The sequence below is a fragment of the Ruditapes philippinarum genome, unplaced genomic scaffold, assembly GCF_026571515.1.
Source record: "Ruditapes philippinarum isolate M1 unplaced genomic scaffold, ASM2657151v2 ctg399_1_1_1_1, whole genome shotgun sequence".
Classification (NCBI taxonomy): Eukaryota; Metazoa; Mollusca; class Bivalvia; order Venerida; family Veneridae; genus Ruditapes; species Ruditapes philippinarum.
In genome coordinates, this window is record NW_026862504.1 from 172,215 (window position 1) to 191,993 (window position 19,779).

Below are 19,779 nucleotides of genomic sequence, written 5' to 3' on the forward strand. Positions count from 1 at the left end.
GTGTTAGGCAATAGAAAATAAATAACTAAATTCTCATTCAAATTTTGGAAAATAATGGGGCGGATGGGTGGATTTTATTTTTTATTTTCCATTCTCGGTTTAGGAATTACACACAAGGAGGTCAATATTTAACAATTTGTTCTATTATAAGCTATTTAGGTGTTAATATTATGTAAAATATATAGATTCAGATTGAGAATAGAAGCAACATGATAATATATCTTGATCGTTATGATATGTTTTATTGAACCTTTCGTATTCTGACATCAAACAAATTGATGTTTGGACAAAAAAAGAACCAATATATACATGTACTGTTACAAAATAAGACATCTTATTTTACTATCAGCAAAGATAAGTATAATATCTATTGATATCAATTCAATCAGTATCCTATTTCTGATAATATTGAGTTGAACACTGAACATAATAATTATATGTATTTAGATTATATTGAATGAGAGTATATACATATATTTTGCGGAAAAAAGAATGAAGCGATGCCTTTTCCAATTTACATTGCAATTGTTTATCAACAAAACTTATAATAATTAAAGAAAAAAATATATATGTTCATAATTTTATAAGAGTTGAATAAAGAAGTACTATGCCTATGGTGATCAATATTACTTTTTCTGGAGTTAAGTCTGTTAAAAATTAATTTATCAACCAATGATTCAAGCTACACAAAAAGAAAAACATACTTATATATCACATAGCAAAAATAATAACATCTAACCTATTGAAAATTTGGGGAAGAAAGTACAGAGATTTACCTGTTGTATTAAAAAGCTATCTTATTTTCACTTTTATACCATGACTTGATATTATAAAGAGTACATACAAATAAATCAGCACACTGACCATGAACAGACTGTGCGAAATTCTTTTTATGCCACCGCAGTATCTGCGATGTGGTGGCATATAGCGATTCACATGTGTGTGTGTGTGTGTGCAGGTGTGCGTGTGTGTATGTGTGTGTTATATAGATTATATAGTGAACTTAAAAAATCTTCTTGTGAAAAAACACTTGTCCAATTTCAACCAAACTTGGCAGGATTGATCCTTCGGTGAAGGGCTTCCAAAGTTGTTCAAAGAATTCATTCCATGCAGAAATCTGGTTGCCATGGCATGTGTACATATAGAAAAAACTTAAAATGCCTTCTTGTCTGAAAGTACAAGACTTAGAGCTTTGATATTTGGTATTATGATATCATCTATATAGGTACTCTACCAAAGTTGTTCAAATTTAGCCTCTAGTGACAAAATAAACCCTGCCCTGCAGGTCATAGGTTTTGCTTATATGTATATAGTGAAAACTTAAAAAAAATCATCTTCTCAAAATTGACAAATGCTAGAGGTTAGATACCTTGCATGAAACATTGTGTAGTGAACTTCTAGCAAGATTGTTCAAATTATAGCCCTGGGGTCAAAATTGGGCCCGCCCCAGGGGTCATTGATTTTCACTTTTATAGATATAATAAATTTTTTTTTAATCTTCTTGTCTGAAGGTAGCTTTGATATTTGGTATATAATATCATCTATGGGTCCTCTACCAAAGTTGTTTAAATTATAATTGCCCCTTGTGTTAAAAGTGCCCTGCCCCAGAGGCGATAGTTTTCCTTATATGTATATAGTAAAAACTTAACAAATTTTCTTCTCTGAATTGAGAAATGCCAGACGTTAAATATTTGGCATGAGACTTTGCATTGTGAACCTCTACCAAGAATGTTCAAATTATATCCTGGGGTTAAAAAAATTGGCCCCGTCCTGGGGGTCATTGATTGTTACTATGTACATATAGTAAAAAATTAAAAAATCTTCTTGTCTGAAGGTACAAGGCTTAGAGCTTTGATGTTTGCTATATGATATCATCTATAGGTCCTCGGATTCTCATTATGTAAACAGAAATTAAAACAAATGTTTTCTGAATTAGAGAAAGCTACAGCTTAGATATTTGACATGAAACGTTGTTTGATGGATCTGTATCAAGATTGTTTAGTCAAAATTTTGCCTTGCCAAAGGGAACAGTGACCTACCTTCTTGTCCTTTGATGTACAGCCATGTGTAAAATTATCAGGTGACCTAGATTTTGATGATGTGACCTACTTTCTTGTCCTTTGATGTACAGCTATGAAATTTGAACCTTTCTTAGTGCAGACGAGACCATAGACCCAAAAATCTGATCACTACTGATCTGGCCAGTACTGTTATTTACAGAATTACCATGAAGACATTAAGTGGTCAGTGTGGCTGATTCACAGCATGGGGGGCAATTAATATCCCATTTCCATCTGATAAGCCCAAACCAGAAACTAATGATGGTACTTCTGTTTACATAAATACTAATACAAATAAATTGCTGGCCTCTTGTTCATATTATTTTGTTGAATAGCAGGTTTAAGTCTGTTTTCTTTTTATATGATAATTGTTTTCATTTTAAAACACAGTGGAAGGCAAATATGAAAAGGTAAGATACTTATTTATTTACTGTTCGAATTAAAATGTATACTCAGTAACAAGCATTAGTTTATACATGTCTAGATCGGAGAAATAATTCGGTCATTTAAGATAAAACATACATTGAAAGTAAAGTGCTGCATTTGTATTTAAGCAGTTTTGAGTGCTCATTATATTTACGTTAATGAATAGATTTAAGGCTAACTTATGTAACAGGCACTGGGGCTTCCTGTAATAATATGAACTTTTAATAACTTTGTAAATACCACTCAGGACAAATTTTTCTATTTGTGTTTTTTTTTTGTCAGAAATTAGTTTGAAATTTATTTCCATTGAATTGGCAGTCAGTTTTACAATCAAGAAAAAAGTACATATATAAAAAATCATTTGTTTAACGTTTACAATTATGTGATAAGAAACTATTGAAATTTAGCCTTGTACAACAACCTATTTTACTGAATCAAATTATTGTAGAACCTTTCAAACTATCTATAGGTCACCGTTTCTATCTAATTTTATTAGAACTTGTTCAGAGTAGGAGCTTTGTTAATAGACCATCTACATTTATTACATTTACCATAAAATATTATTAATGAAATATGTATAAACAGTCAATTCAGTCCAATGTCACAACAATGTCTATGTGTCCATTTAGGCACTACTTCTTATCAACCATAGGTTATAACAAAATATAAGTTATTGAAAATAGTCGCTTTTAAGTTTTACTCAAACTTTAAGGTTTCTTTTACAGGTTCTCATCAATGGGTTATCATGAAATTTTCTCAAACCACCAAGATCAACAAAGATCAGAATACCAATGAGAATTTTATATTCATTGAGGATGTTTATATATAGTGTCCTTAGCAGAAGTGGAGACAATATTCAGAAAAGTAATTTAAAACGCGCTCTCAAATCTTTTCAGGGTGGTTCAAGAACATTTCTAGGCAAAGAATGTGCCACAGTATTGACAGTTTTTAAATATTTATGCCAACATAATACAACCAATTCCTGTAAGAAGATACTTAGAGATATTGAACAACAGCTTGTGTCTGAAGAGAGTACATTTCAAACAACGTCATTAGAACTTTACAAACTGATAGCCAAAACACAGATATTAAGAACATCAATATTATTTGACTCTTTAAATATCAATGAAAGTGATATTCCAACATTGGTAGTAGATTATAAGCAGAATTTCAATCAGTTGGAATGGAAACAAATATGCTGGTTTGAGAATGACTTCTCAAAATTCATACAGTTCAGAGAATTGTCATATGAAGACATAGTAAACCTAAAGTGTTCAAGATTCCAGTCTCTCCTGTCACTGAATGAATGTAGCAAAGAGTGGAGCCGATCCTCACAAGCACAAATTAGAAAAAAACATACTTCGATACAAATCTTCAGAAAAAGATGATGAAATAAGAATTGTAGCTGGTCAGGTCCACATTGCGTCAGCAATAGACAATGACATAAAATCACTTTTAGATATTTATTGCCCAGATAGCATAGGAAATGCAGTCAGTTTTGATGTGACAAACTCTAAAGAAATAAACTGCATCTGGGCTGTTTTTGTTCAAACAAGTGGTCTCGAAACTGATTTTCATGATTTGTGCACAAGGGTTTTTTACAGCTTAAAAAGGCGTCATAATGTGTATTTGGAAAAAGTGTCATTGATATTGTCACATGAGCTGACAGAATACACTACTAGTGATGGTAAAATTTCAAGATTTTGTCTCAGAGATGTGCTGGAAACAAAGCAGTTTGACAGAGTTTCAACAACATGGCTTGCTAAATCCCATATTGATGGAACTTTAGACCTCGGAGGCTTTAACAACCACTGTGAATCATGCTTTTCTGGTACCCGCAACAAACCACTAACTGTTGACAATTTTGATATTGTCAATGAATGGTATATTGAACTACCAATTGAATCACAACTTCTCTTTGAACATTTCATAAATCTGGGTACAATACGAAAGAGTAAAACCCCTGATGAGTCTGTGCGGAAGAAGCTGGAAAAATTGTACTTTGTGTATGACATTTTGCTTAACATACACAACAGAAATTATATTGGTGTTTTTCAAAGAAGTAATACACAAAAACTACTTATCGAGTACAAAAGTGTAGGTTCTGTGTTTGATGTTACTTCCGCAACAGGAGCCACGTCTAGTTTAACCTATGCTGAAATTCAGCTGAAAAAGATGCCAACGTGGATTTATGCTACTACAATACTTACTTGAAGGAACATGCGTTGGAGTTCTATACAACATGTGGTGCATTAAAGTCCAGTGTGAATTTGAGGTCTTGTCATTTAATAATGATGTTGGACAATTTAGTACGCCTACAATTTATTGCGGATCCTAACCCTGGTGAGCATAGATCAAAACAACTGTGCACATTGCCCATTACCATCCAAGGTCTTCCGATTGACAGTAAAATAACAGATGAATGGCACTTGCCCGACTGTGATGGAAGTTTGAACTGCATATGTAAGCACCCTATTTCATTGCAAGATGGTGATGTCTCTAGAACTTTGCTAGAATTATGTGAAAGTGAAAAGGATGTGCACGAGAAGTTCTTCAACCTCATGACATTTGGAAACCATGTTCTGTGGAAAAGATTACCAGGTATACAAAACTAATACTGTTACATTCCTGTATTTTATAATAATAATAACTATATTTTAACAACCTCAAAGAATAATGTAGTAATGAATAGCTCTAGGGGATTACAGTGTACCAATCATTTGTAAATTTAGTGCTGACAATGAGGACCGCTGCGTTTCTGAAATTAGAAACATTAAACAAAGAAAGGGTGAAGCCGAGATGTCTGTTGCAGATTGGCTTATTCATTGTCAAAGTGAAATGAACACAGGAGATACTGCCGTGTGTTATGTTACGTCTGCTGACATTGACGCTGTGTATATACATTTATATGGTGTCAGCAAATTTTGGCCAAGACATGACGATGGCACATACAAAAACGACATGTTTGTTGTCTTACAGAAGGCTGGGGGTAAGGTTGACACATACAACATAACAGGAATGTTGTCACTGTTTGAGCACAGGTACAATGATCAATACATTGGTATGAAAATAGCATTCACTTTATGCCTAGGTGGAAATGACTTCATACCAAAGTTCCATGCCATATCCCATGAAACTGTATTGAAATATGTGATTGACAACGCCAATTTTAGAAATAATTTGTACAAAGCGGTTGAAGGGAAATGTGTCCTTAATAAAGAACTGTTCATCGAGTTGATAAAAAACCTCTACACTCCAAAACGACTTCAAAATTCAAATGTTTCCTTCGATGATATTCGAGCTATCACCATTGGTAAAAAGGAAGACGCCAGTCAAAAGGCAGGTTTTAAAACGGCTAATCCAAAGAAATGGCTCCCACCACAGTCATCAATTGAAAGACTCGCTGAACTTATGCAGTTACAAATTTCGTATATGGAAACAGTTGGAAGTCATAGCAGTGTGCTACCCAACTTTGTTGAAAGTGGAGTTTTGAAAAGGAACTCATGTGGTGAAGTTGAGTATGACTTTGGGCCTGAAGCACACTTTGTGTCTCTCTGTGACCTCCCAAATATTAAACAGAAGAAATCAAAACGTCAGCTTGATGACACACCACAACACGGTGCACGTAGAAAGAGACCACTTACATCAACCCCAAGGTCAAAATAAAAACATCTATAAAACAAATTGATTTTTTTCAATTTGTCTGTATGCTTTACTCAAATGCAGTTATTTTTGTTTCCTGGTTTTGGGATTCATTTTTTCATGACAAATTAAATTCTTCAAAAAGGTTAAAAATGTAAGAATGTGAGTCACGGAAAATCATCTCGGTTTTACAAAAATGCTATTTAATATAGCATACTTTCAGTTCTTTGAATTATCTGGCAAGCTTATTTGTGTGGTGGTTTAAGCTGCTATTAATAACAAGCTTAATATTTATTGATGATGTACATGTATTTATTATAAATTCATGATTTTCACACAGGTTGCGAAAATAGTTTTATTGTGTTGATTTGAATTTTCAAAGAAGAATCAATCAGGTACTTGCAAACTCTTCAGACATAGACATTAATATTTGTTTTACTACATTTGTTTGGAATGCGGCATGCAGTACTACTGATTTATTGATTTGTTATATCAGTTTCCTTAACTGCATCTTTGTTTACTTATTCTAAACTGTAAAATACCTACAACTTTCTGTATTAAATCATGCATGTATTTTAAAACTGTAAAACTTAATGTAACACTATGACAATTAATGGCTTTGTTATTATATTTGTAATCAGTTGTTAAATCTATATAAAACATATTTCACAGAATCAACATTATTTTCATTCCTTAGACCTTATCTAATGTTGAGGTGAAATCAATCCACACTGACCACTGGTAAATGGCCATATTGTTTCTGATAAGAGTTGTATCGATAATGCACCATGGACAGTTTATAGTTCACGCCAGGGTTATAATAAGATATCCTGCAGAGCAGTAATTTAGATAAACAGTTACCTTCTACTAGGGAATTTCTGGCAAATGTGGGCCTATATTACAGAGTGAGTGTGGCTTTCATTGAAGAAACAAACAAAATCTGGACATAATAAGGGTCCTCAATAGGATTTTTAAAATCATGAGACTCCCAAGCCAGAAAAAGTAGGAGTCCCAAACCATGTTGAATATGTTAAACTGTCTTTGCTGCATCTTTGTAATTGATCAATATACACTGTACCGTAAAGAAGTGCTTGAAAAAAATTTAAAAAGATAATTTCCAAAACCCTGTATCATCAGGCCATTCTGGTGTTTTCTTCCCGATTGATTCCACCCCATCCCCGCCCCACTCTCTTAAGAAAATATCCATTGTACAACACATACTGGAAAATTTCTCATTCTAAACTAATGTAAACAGTACCATAAGTAATTTTAATCAATAAAATATATCTAATGTGTTATTGAACAAATTTTAACAAAACAAAGTTTCCTTTTAGTGACTTCTTTTTTTATTATAAAAATCAGCATTGCGAAAATAAGTGACAAATGAAAAAATATCTGTTTCCTGCATGACTATTTACAATGCTAGTAGTTGTTGAATTTGATTTTAACAGCGGAGCAATTTTTGCCGGGCGGGCGGAGATGAGAATCTGGGAATTTATTTTATATTACCTTACTTTATAAGTGGTTAATTTTGCGACATGGAAATATTTGCTATTTTTTTGTGAATTGAAATTATTCGCAAATATTTGATCGGGCAAAAATTATTTAATTTTAGGCAAACTTTCTTCTATCATTTGAAAACATGTTGACATACAGCATCTTACATGAATAAGTTTAACTGCTCATAATAATGTACTGAGATTATTTTTTCACATTGCTTATTAAAAAATTGTTCAAGTTTGGTCTTAAAAAATCACTTTAAATAAAACAATATATGTGTTACTAACACAATTGGTTTTCATATACAAAAGAATGTTTCAAAATAATTGACAAAGAAATGTGTGATCAGGTATTTATCAAACTAACAATGTTTATTTCAAACAGTTATATAAATAATAAAAGTATTAAACAACTGAATTAAAGAATGATTATAATAACAGCATATAGTTAACATGTACCTGCGTAATTAATGATATCACAAAAACTGTATCAAGAAATCATATTTTTGCAAATATTTCCGCATGAAAAAAGTCCACTTTTTGACATTCGCAAAATTTTTATGACACATAAATATTCACTTGTACAGTATTTGGTCCTTGAGTGCTCGAGTTAGAATCAACCAACTTTACAGGAATAATGATCAACTTTACTGTGAAGCTATGCACCTGGGGTTTGCATGTGAATTTTTATGCCCCCGGGCATATAGTAATTGAACCGTCCGTCCATCTGTCCGTACAAGGTTAACCTAGAACGGCAAGTTGGATTTTTCTCAAGTTCTACCTGTACCAATGGCCTCTAAGTTTACACACTTACTAATCAATACAAAGTACATAATCTGGGCAAGTTACATAACTCTGGCTTTCATATTTACCAAGTTATTGCCCTTTTCAGCACTTAGAAAATGAATAATGGTTAACCTAAAACGGCAAGTTGGAAATATCTTAAGTTCTATCTATACTAATGGCTTTATAATTTCCACACTTACTTATCAATACAAAGTACATGATATTGCCAAGTTATATAACTGTGTCATCCATATTTCCCAGTTATTTCCCTTTTTTTCACTTTGAAAATAGGGCCTTGTCTGGTTAACCTATTTCGGCAAGTTGGATTTATCTTAAATTTCTCCTAATTGCTTTATTTCTTTAATGATATCTTTCATATTTAGTAGGGGGATACCTTTGATGGTCCTCTAATTTTTTGTGTCCAGAGTAAGCGGTCTCTAGGGTCAAGGTCACTGGTTTAAAAAATAAATATAAACATTTTTGCTCATACAGCCTTTATTTTTTAGATGATGTCTTAGATTAATACAAACATGCCAAGGGAGGTCTTCCTTCTTATGGTGTAGTAAGGGGTCATTTGGGTCAAGGTCAATGTTACCAATGTCAAGGTCACCAATGTTAAAAATCTATTTTTACATTTTTACAGGTGTATTGACCTTATTCGATAGACAGATGTTATTTATAATTGATAGAAACATAAACTTTGATGGAGTTAGTGGTCAGTTGGGTCAAGGTCACCAGTGCTAAAAATAGATTTTTACACATTTGCTCATACAGCCTTTATTAAGTGACAGATATATTTTATATTTGGTAGGAAGATAACTTGCATGGTATTCATCCTTTTGATTGGGGTAGGGATCAGTGGGTCAAGGTCACTTGTGCTAAAAATAGATTTTTACACTTTTGCCCATACAGCTTTTATTTATTGACAGATGTATTTCATATTTGGTAGGAAGATAACTTGCATGGTATTCTTCCTTTGGATGGAGTAAGGGGTCAGTTGGGTCAAGGTCACCAGTGCTAAAAATAGATTTTTACACTTTTGCCCATACAGCCTTTATTTATTGACAGATGTATTACATATTTGGTAGGATTTTAGATAACTTGCATGAAGATGAGTATTTTTCAATTTCACAAGTCAGAGCAATGACTTGGCAACTTATCTATTTCACAATTACAAAATGCCATGACTTTGTCAAGCTATATAACTTGTGTTTACAATTTTTTGGCAATTTTTCTGTCCATAACTGAGTGAATGGGTAAACATTTTTTGAAATATTGCTACTGACAAGAATCTGAGCCGGGGGCATGTGTGTTTAACAAACACGTTCTTGTTTCAGTTTTGTTAGAGTTATTGCCCTTTACTTAGTATAAATTTGCAATTTTCAACTTGTTCATGCATAGCTTAAAAAGTATTTGACCTGTAGGCCTGAAAGTTTACTTGAATGTTGGCCAGCACATGTACTTATGCACCTTTGGGTTTGCTTGTGTATTTATTCAGTATTTATAAAGTTCTTGCCCTTTACTTAGTAAAACATTTTTAGTTTTCAACTTGTGGTACATGTAGCCCAAAAATGTTTGACCTAGAGTCATAAGATTGACAAAACAGTGGAGTGTGGGGGCACCCATGGACACATTTCTAGTTTGCAACGTGGTAGAGGACATAAGGATCGTTCCTGTAAAGTTTGGTTACTGTGCAGTCATTGGTTTCAGAGGAGATGTTGTTTGAAAAGATTTTTCATGACGCACAACGACGCACCTTGTGCTAAGGTGAAATAAAAAAACTTCTGTTCCTACTATTTAGTGCTGTATTAATGCGTTGGTGGATCACAATAGCTCAACATGAGCACGTTGAGCTCAGGTGAACTAAAAACTTCTGTTCCTACTATTTAGTGTTGTATGCATGCATCTTGGCATTTTTTCACAAATGCAATCTTGTTGTGGAGACTTATTGCTATTTTTCAGAGCCAGAGAGTCAAACTTACAGGGATTTGACTGAGCAGGTCCACTTTGATGGTTTCCTATCACTTCACTCGGGGATTAAACAAATTTACATTCCATTTGCAGGTTTGTACATTCAATTTACCAAGGCTGGTATTTAAACTTTTATATATCCATCAATCACTCCATTTAAAGTATAATATTTATTAAATGCCATGAATTCATATTGCCAGAAACTCTGATAGATCACTACTTTGACCTTGACTTTGACATGTGCTCTTTAGTTAACAAATATGTTTTGGTGAAAATTTTATTGTATCCATTAACCTGATAATTAGAATTTGACAGGGATCTTTATTTTTTGTTGGGAGCATAACTCACTTTAGGTCAGATTGACTCCAAGCTTGGTATCAATAACCCGAAGTGCAATGCACAAGAATCATTACTCTGTACTTCTTATTAGCTCACCTGTGACAAAGTGACAAGGTGAGCTTCTGTAACACAGTGTTGTCTGTCATTTGTCTGTCCGTGTGTTAACTATTTTATTCAAATGACTTCTTCTCCAATACCAGTTGGCTAAATTTAATGAGACTTGGCAGGCATGTTCCTTGCATGAAGCTCTACCAGTTGTTAAAAGAATTAAATTCCTTGAAATTTTTTTTTTAAAACAAAATCTTAAAAAATCTTCTTGTGAAAAACCAGAAGGTGTAGAGCCTTGATATTTGGTATGTAACATGATATAGTAGTCTTCTATAAAGATTGTTCAAATTATGACCCTAGGGTCAAAAGGGGCCCCACCAGGGGGCTCATCAGTTTAATATATAGAGGATATTGAATGAGTGTAAGTTCAATACTGAATTTATTGCACGAGTTGAATAAAATTATATTATGCGAGCCTTCGGCTCGCATAATATTATTTTATTTAACGAGTGCAATAAAGTCAGTAATGAACTTACATGAATTTAATATTCTATTTATCACAAACCCAAAATAAAGACCGCTTAAAGTGAAAGAAGAGTCATTTTTTACTGACGAGCCTATAGTATAACGCTAACATTTATCATGCCATTACTATGACAACTGCCTGATAAAGCCTGTCTGAGAACAGCAACCTTTCTCAGTCAGTGACTTGAGAACACTATGTTCCTACGCCAGATCAGCACTGATGATGTTTATTGTTGGTATTGTTTAATTGACTTTGCTGAATATTTATGATAATACACAGTAAATAAATTGTTAAAGCAAATTGTACCAAAAATTGTGTTGTGTTATAAAAGTATTGGTAAAACCCCTCGGACTACTTTTTTGGCGTATAACCCTCTTGTGGTTACTGTACTTTCAGAAATTAGCGCCCCGAATTAAAAAATAAGATGCAAAATCATAATAAAGGCATGATAAAAAGAATAACAGGTTACTGTCTTTTGAGAAAGGGATTTCTCAGACTCGGCTAGATATGGTCCGGAAGGGGCTCGGCAAGCCTCGCCCCTTCCAGGACCATATCTAACCTCGTCTGAGAAACCCTTTCTCAAAAGACAGTAACCTGTTATTCTCTATTTAGCGCGTCTTTACACTATGTTTGTATAACGCTTATGACGTCACGTCAAAATATATGCACGGCCGTGCAATACCATATTTACGGAGTCGCAAAATCGGCACGGGTGTGTGATAAAAAATTATATAGTTAAATCTTTAAAAAATCTCCTTGTGAAAATTCACAAGGTCTATTGCCTTGATATTTAGTATGTAACATGATCTTGAAGTTCTCTACAAACATTTTTCAAATTAAGCCCCTAGGGTCAAAGCCTGCCATGGGGGTAACTTGATGTTTAGCTCGACTATTGGATAAGTAGAGCTATTGTAGTCACCAAGCGTCGGCATAACCACTTATGTTAAAGTTTTTGTAAAACCTCAAAAATTTTCAAAGTCCATTGTCATATGGCTTTGAAACTTTGCACACTTGTTCACCATCATGGCCCCAATCTGTAGACAGGAGGTGGTAACTATATCAAGCATTTTGACAGAATTATGCCCCTTTTTCGACTTAGAATTTATGTTAAAGTTTTTGTAATACCTCAAGTATTTTCAAAGTCCATATGGCATATGGCTTTGAAACTTTGCACACTTGTTCACCATGATGACCCCAATTTGTACACATGAGGAAGTAACTGTGTCAAGCATTTTTACAAAATTATGCCCCTTTTTTGACTAATATTTAAGTTAAAGTTTTTGTAATACCTCAAATATTTTCAAAGTCCATTGACATATGGCTTTGAAACTTTGCATACTTGTTCACCATCATGATCCCAGCCTGTAGACAGGAGGAGGTAACTGTTTCAAGCATTTTGACAGAATAATGCCCCTTTTTATATTCCCGAAAGGGCATATTATGTTTTACCCCCTGGCGTCCGTCCGTCCGTTCGTCCGTCCATTAGCAATTTGTCCGTTAGCAATTTGGTTTCCAGAGCATAACTTAAGTTCCATTTGGCCCCCAATGTTCAAACTTCAAAGGATGATTGTCCATATTGGGTAGAAGACCCTTTTGATTTTGGGGTCAAAAGGTCAAAGGTCAAGGTCACTATTACCTTGATACTGAAAACAGTTTCCGTTCGTTAGCAATTTGTCCCTTAGCAATTTGGTTTCCGGAGCATAACTTAAGTTCCATTTGGCCCACAATGTTCAAACTTCATAGGATGATTGTCCATATTGGGTAGAAGACCCCTATTGAATTTGGGGTCAAAAGGTCAAAGGTCAAGGTCACTATTACCTTAAAACTGAAAACAGTTTCCGGAGCATAACTTAAGTTCCATTTGACCCACAATTATCAAACTTAATAGGATGATTGTCCATATTGGGTAGAAGACCCCTATTGATTTTGGGGTCAAAAGGTCAAAGGTCAAGGTCACTATTACCTTGATACTGAAAACAGTTTCCGTCCGTTAGCAATTTGTATGTTAGCAATTTGGTTTCTGGAGCATAACTTAAGTTCCATTTGGCCCACAATGTTCAAACTTCATAGGATGATTGTCCATATTGGGTAGAAGACCCCTATTGATTTTGGGGCAAAAGGTCAAAGGTCAAGGTCACTATTACCTTGATACTGAAAACAGTTTCCGGAGCATAACTTAAGTTCCATTTGACCCTGAATGTTCAAACTTCATAGGATGATTGTCCATATTGGGTATAAGACCCCTATTGATTTTGGGGACACAAGGTCAAAGGTCAAGGTCACTATTACCTTGATACTGAAAACAGTTTCCGGAGCATAACTTAAGTTCCATTTGGCCCACAATATTCAAACTTCATAGGATTATTGTCCATATTGGGTAGAAGACCCCTATTGATTTTGGGGTCAAAAGGTCAAAGGTCACTATTACCTTAAAATTGAAAACAGTTTCCGGAGCATAACTAAAGTTCCATTTGGCCCACAATCTTCAAACTCCTTAGGATGATTGTCCATATAAGGTAGATGACCCCTATTGATTTTAGGGTCACAAGGTCAAAGGTTAAGGTCATTATTAATAAATTAAGTATTAATCAACCTACATCTGTAAAATTTTATATGATGAACAGCTAATTCCTATGTCTAATAAATGCTTCATCCTTACTAAAAAAAAACACTTGGCATATAATGCTCCGCCTAGCGGTGCTCTTGTTTTACTTAGAATTTGCATTAAAGGTTTTTGTAATACGTCAAATATTTTCAAAGTCCATTGACATTGAAACTCAGAAACTTTATGGGAATCATTGATATCAAGAGGAGAGGTGCATATCATCGGCTTGTTCTGGTCAGACACTTACTCAGAATTGTGGCCCTTGATAAGTTATACAGTATTCAAATAAAGCAATAATTGTTTTCCACGCTTCTTCTTTTCAACTACTGAATTCAACGAAACTTTATGGGAACATTCACAATACCAACAGGAGATGGGCATATCGTCCCCTTGTTCCGGTCAGACACTTTAGCTCTTAGTTATGGTCCCTGATTAGTTCAGCTGTATGCATATAGAGCAATAATCGTTTCTGCGCTACTTCTTTGCATATACTGGCTGGAATTCAACAAACTTAATGGGAACGTTCAATACCAAGAGAATATGCTCATATCGTTGCCTTGTTCTGGTCAGACACTTTAATCAGAACTTTAACTCAGAGTTATGGCCCTTGATTAGTTATGCAGTATGCATATAGAGATATATAATCGTTTCTGTGCTACTTCTCTGCAACTAATGGCTGGAATTCAATGAAACTTTATGGGGACCTTCAATACCAAGAGGAGATGCGCATATCGTTGCCTTGTTCTGGTCAGACACTTTAACTCAGACTTATGGTCTTTGATTTGTTATGTAGTATGCTGATATAGAGCATTAATGGTTTCTGCAAGTACTGGGTGGAGTTCAACAAACCTTTATGTTAGCAATCAATACTAAGAGGAGATGCGCATAATTATTGTCCCCTTGTTTCGGTCAGACCCTTTAACCTACATTAACAGTAATGGCCCTTGATTTGTTACGCAGTATGCATATAGAGCAATAATAGTTTCGGTGCCATTTCTTTGAAAGTACTGGCTGGAATTTAATGAAAATTTATTAAATGTGAAGCATCATTCAGGGCTCATCCTGGGGGGAAATTTTAGGGAGAAGTGACTTCCTCACGAAAATTAGGGAGAAGGGAAATAACCCAATGTGTATGCATCCTTTAACTTACAATATAAACACAATTAACAGCACTTAAAATATTTCTACAGTTTATTAATTAATAGTAGATCTTGCAATGGCGTCTAAATGTTTTTGAGCTGCAAATATCTATTTATCAGCTATTTATAAGCTTTCTCTAAATATTTGTTTATATCATGTAGATTTGTTGATAATAATGTGTAAGAAAAAATATGATAAATAAATTAATTTTATATTATTTACTTTTATCTCTTTTAAAAGAAGATGCAGTTACATTAGATTTTGGATAATAAAATCTGTTATATTCTGTTCTGATAACAGAAATTTCTTTAAAGATAATGTCACATTTAAGTGAAATTTTATATATGCATATAATTATGCTTATAAAACAATTTTCAAACATCAAAAAATATGTAAAATATATACTGCAAACATTTGTGCACATTATATTTAAACACTAAAATTATATACATTCTTTTCTTATTGAAAAATTTGACTGAGAAATTATAGAAAATAAATGTCTAATTACCTCCCTTTATTTTCATGAAATGTTAAATTCGGTAATATCTTTATAAATAATGCTTTTGGAAATTTACAATATTGATAAATCTTAATATGAGTGTCATATTTATGACATTAAAACAAATATATATATTGAAACAATAAGAACACTAATCTTTCCTGACAAATTTTGTTGTTATAGACATGATATGCTACTTACATGTAGCATGATGATCATGATTCGTAGTTTTAGCCGGGATGTCGTGCATTTTGACATTTCTGCACAGAGAACAATACTAAACACCCTCACTGTCTACAACATACCAATCGTAAGATTTTTGCGAATAAGCTTCCTTAAATTTTCGCGTCAGTGTATCATGATCTTTATCTAACTTTATTTTACTGCTAGGTTTGGGCATTTCGCCCTGTAGCTTAAACGTGAGCGACATAACAATTTTACTGTAAAAAATACAGGTATAAGCGTAGTATAAAGCGACGTTCTGATTGGATAATGATAATTAGCAGTCGTCATATGGGCGGATACAGTCTCTGCTCTTTACATCGCCAAGTAATTACTCTTTGGGAATTAAGATTTTATCGGCGAAGTTGACTTCTCTTTGATCAATCGGGAGAGTGAAATTGGAATACACACGGCAAAGTTTTCTCCTGAATCGCCCTTCCGGATGAGCCCTGCCATTACTAAGAGGAGAGGGGCATATCATTGCCTGTTCTGCTCAGACCCTTCAAGACGAATTATGGCCCTTGATTAGTTATGTAGTATGCATGTTGAGCAATAATCATTTTGCACTTTTTCTCTGCAACTACTGACTGGAATTCAACAAAACTTTATGGGAGCCATTAATACCAAGAGATGTGCATGTTGCTTTGTGCCGCTCAGACTCTTCAACACAGAGTTTTCTCCTTTGATTAGTTTATGCAGTATGCATATAGAGCAATAACCGTTTCCGCACTACTTCTCTCCAACTACTGGCTGGAATTCAATGAAACTTTATTGTAACAATAAATATCGAGGGGAGATGCGCATGTCATAAAAATTTAGTCACACGGCTCAAATATGGAAACACTCTAGTGGTCACATTTTTGACATTCTTGCCACCAAACTTTTTCAGAATGCTTGTCTAAGTAATTGCTCAGGTGAGTTGAATATGGGCTATCCCGGATGAAAACTAAGGTCACAGGAGCTAAAAATAGAAAAACCCTTTTAACACTCTAGTGACTACTGTTTTGATCCAAATATGCTGGTAATTGGTCTGAAAGTTTGTTTTTATGATTTTAGGTCAAGTTCAAATATGGGTCACCTGGGGTCAAAACTAGGTCACACCGCTCAAATATGGAAAAACCTTGTTAACACTAGTGGTCACATTTTTGACTCAATTGTAATCAAACTTGGTTAGGATGCTTGTCTAGTTAATTGCTTGGATGAGTTTGATGGGTCTGGTGAGCCATCTAGGGCAATCTTGACCCTCTTGTTTAATAATTGGGCTAACTGAGAATTTGTGAAAATATACTATTGAGACAATATTTTTATATTAACTATGCCTTTGATGCAAGTCAAGGTCATGGTTCCTCTCCTTGGCCTTGCTTTGGGGGCATTTGTGTGCTGCCAACAACAGCTCTTGTTTTTATGCACATGTTTTGCTAATGTCAGTCGGTTTGTCTATCTGTCCATCAGTAGACCACATGTTGGTTGGTAGGTGACTATTGAATTTAGGGTCACTAAGTCAAAGGTAAAGATCACAGGGGCCTTAAATGTCAGAATGGTTTCTGCTTATTATCTTGAAAACCATGCCTGAAATAATGCACGGAAGGGCACCTGAGATCTTCCTCCACCAGTAAAGCTAGAACGTCGCGATATGACCTATACTGTGTTGATGTGACGTAGAACCCAAAACAAACAAACCATTAATCACAAAGTCTTCATATTTTACATATTGATTAGTAGTCATATGTAGTAGATGACCCCTATCGATTTTGGTGTCACTAGTTCAAAGGTCAAGGTCACAGGTGCCTTAAATGTCAGAATGGTTTCAGCTCATTATCTTGAAAACCATTTATCACAAACTCTTTAATTTCACATACTGATTGGTCATAACTAGAATATGACCCGTATTAATTTTGGGGTCAAAGGTCAAGATCACAGGGACCTTGAATGTCAGAATGGTTTCCACTTATTGTCTTGAAAACCAATTATCATAAAGTCTTCATATTTCACAAATGGATTAGTCATAACTTGTAGATGATTCCTATTGATTTTGGGGTCACTAGTTTAAAGGTCAAGGTCACAGAAGCCTTAAATGTCAAAATTGTTTCCACTCATTATCTTCAAAAACTAGCACAAAGTCTTCATATTTCACATATTGATTAGTCATGTTGGTAGACCCCATGTTTTCCACTGATTATCTTAAAAACTATTTATCACAAAGTCTTCATATTCACATTCTGATTGGTCATAACTAGTAGATGAACCCTATTCAAAGGTCAAGGTCACAGGGGCTATAATGTGAAAATGGTTTCTACTCTTTATACTAATGATAGCTTTCATTTAGTTTCAGGTCATATATTGGTCATTATTTCTCTTTTTCCAATACTGAATACTACTTATAATGTACCCATTATGACATGTTTCTATAACAAAATTTCCATAGTACGAGTCAAGGGCTAGTAAGCAGGGCATAGGCGTCGTTTGACATTGCTTGCTTATATTAATACTAATGTTCATTCACAACATTTTCTGTCCAGATTCTCTGTCTCAAAGAACAGGACGTGCTCCGGAGAACATAAAGGAAATGCTTAAACTGGCTAAAGAACTGTCCAAGTCTACTATATATAAATACCAATATGGTCAAGCTGCTAAACTCAATGACTACTCTGCTGATGGTTCAATATTTGACTATATGGCTGGAAGGAGAAAGGTAAATAATATTTATTTAAGAAAAAAAAATTTCTTTAAAGACTTATTACAGTGTAGCAATAACATGTGACCTTGACATCATTATAGGCATCATTTCCAAGACAAATACTGCTTGATTCGAAAAAGAAAATAGCAGTATTTTATTTCTATACCAATTTCTTTGGGATATGCACCAGTCTACAGGGAAAAATATAAGTTTGCCACAGAATATTTGATCTCCTTCAGTATATGAGACATTATTTTTCATAAAGCCTTTGGCTTAGCATTTCATCTTGGTCTTATGATTTAAATTACCCGCAAGTAATCACGCATGTGCAATAAGAGCACGTGATCAATACCGGAAACAGCGTGAGAAAGCACTCTTTAGCTTGACTTCTTAACAAAAAGTAGAGGAATGGTTATAGTCCTGGCGATGTTGCCTTTGCCGTTGCCAGTGCCGTCCGCAAACTTGTACCTGGATCATAACTTTTTTAGTTCTTGGTGTATTGTCTTCATACTTGGCCACAACAACCCTTGGGACAAGACCTTTCAGTAGACCACACTTACCTTGACCTTCATCCATAAATGACCTTGACCTTCAAGGTCAAAAGTCCAAATTTTGCTTGTTCTTGCTATTATTGGCTGTAACTTTGTTATTTTTTAATGGATTGTCTTTAAATTTGAACATAAAAATCTTCAAGGATTGCCCTTCATAATAACCAGACAGACCTTGACCTTCACTCATAAATGACCTTGACTTTGAAGGTCAAATTATTGAAATTTTCATTTTTTTGGCTATTATTGGCTGTAACTTTGTTATTTTTGAATGGATTGTCTTCAAACTTGAACATAATAATGTTCAAGGATAACCCTTAAAAATAACCAGACAGACCTTGACCTTCACTCATAAATGACATTGACTTTGAAGGTCAAATTATTGAAATTTTCATTTTTTTGGCTATTATTGGCTGTAACTTTGTCATTTTTGAATGGCTTGTCTTCAAACTTATATATAACCGTACAAAAGTACATAACACATACCATCACTTATGGGGCCCATATATAAGACCGACTTGAGTGGCATTATTTCATGTAGTCAGTTTTTATATATGTCACTATGTAGGCATATAATGAACATTTCCAAACAATAGAACTAAGGGGTACTAAGTTATATATATCAACTATATATTTAATTTTACAATAGGTGAAAACATTTTGACAAGAAACATAAAACCCCATAAAAATATATTCATTTGTGGTGCATATATGTCATGAAAATGTTGCTCAGCATGTGTAGTTGTGCACCTGGGTATTTTCGTGTGGATATATTAAGTATTTTTAGAGTT

The 19,779-nt window shown here is 34.2% G+C and overlaps 1 protein-coding gene across 5 annotated transcripts in view; it reads left to right on the forward strand.

Moving 5' to 3' along the window:
* Window positions 1-19,421, forward strand: part of LOC132719314 (carboxypeptidase A5-like) — a 70,942-nt gene extending 51,521 nt beyond the window's left edge. For 4 of the 5 annotated variants that reach the window (XM_060703079.1, XM_060703081.1, XM_060703080.1 and 1 more), the window contains 2 exons: window positions 10,376-10,477; window positions 18,283-19,399. In XM_060703079.1, coding sequence (XP_060559062.1) covers window positions 10,376-10,477; window positions 18,283-18,524 — 344 coding nt within the window. In that variant the 3' untranslated portion in view covers window positions 18,525-19,399. Of the gene's footprint in view, window positions 1-10,375; window positions 10,478-18,282 lie in introns of all 5 variants that reach the window. The other variant, XM_060703083.1, reaches the window with a different exon arrangement.
* The last annotated feature ends 358 nt before the right edge of the window (window positions 19,422-19,779 follow it).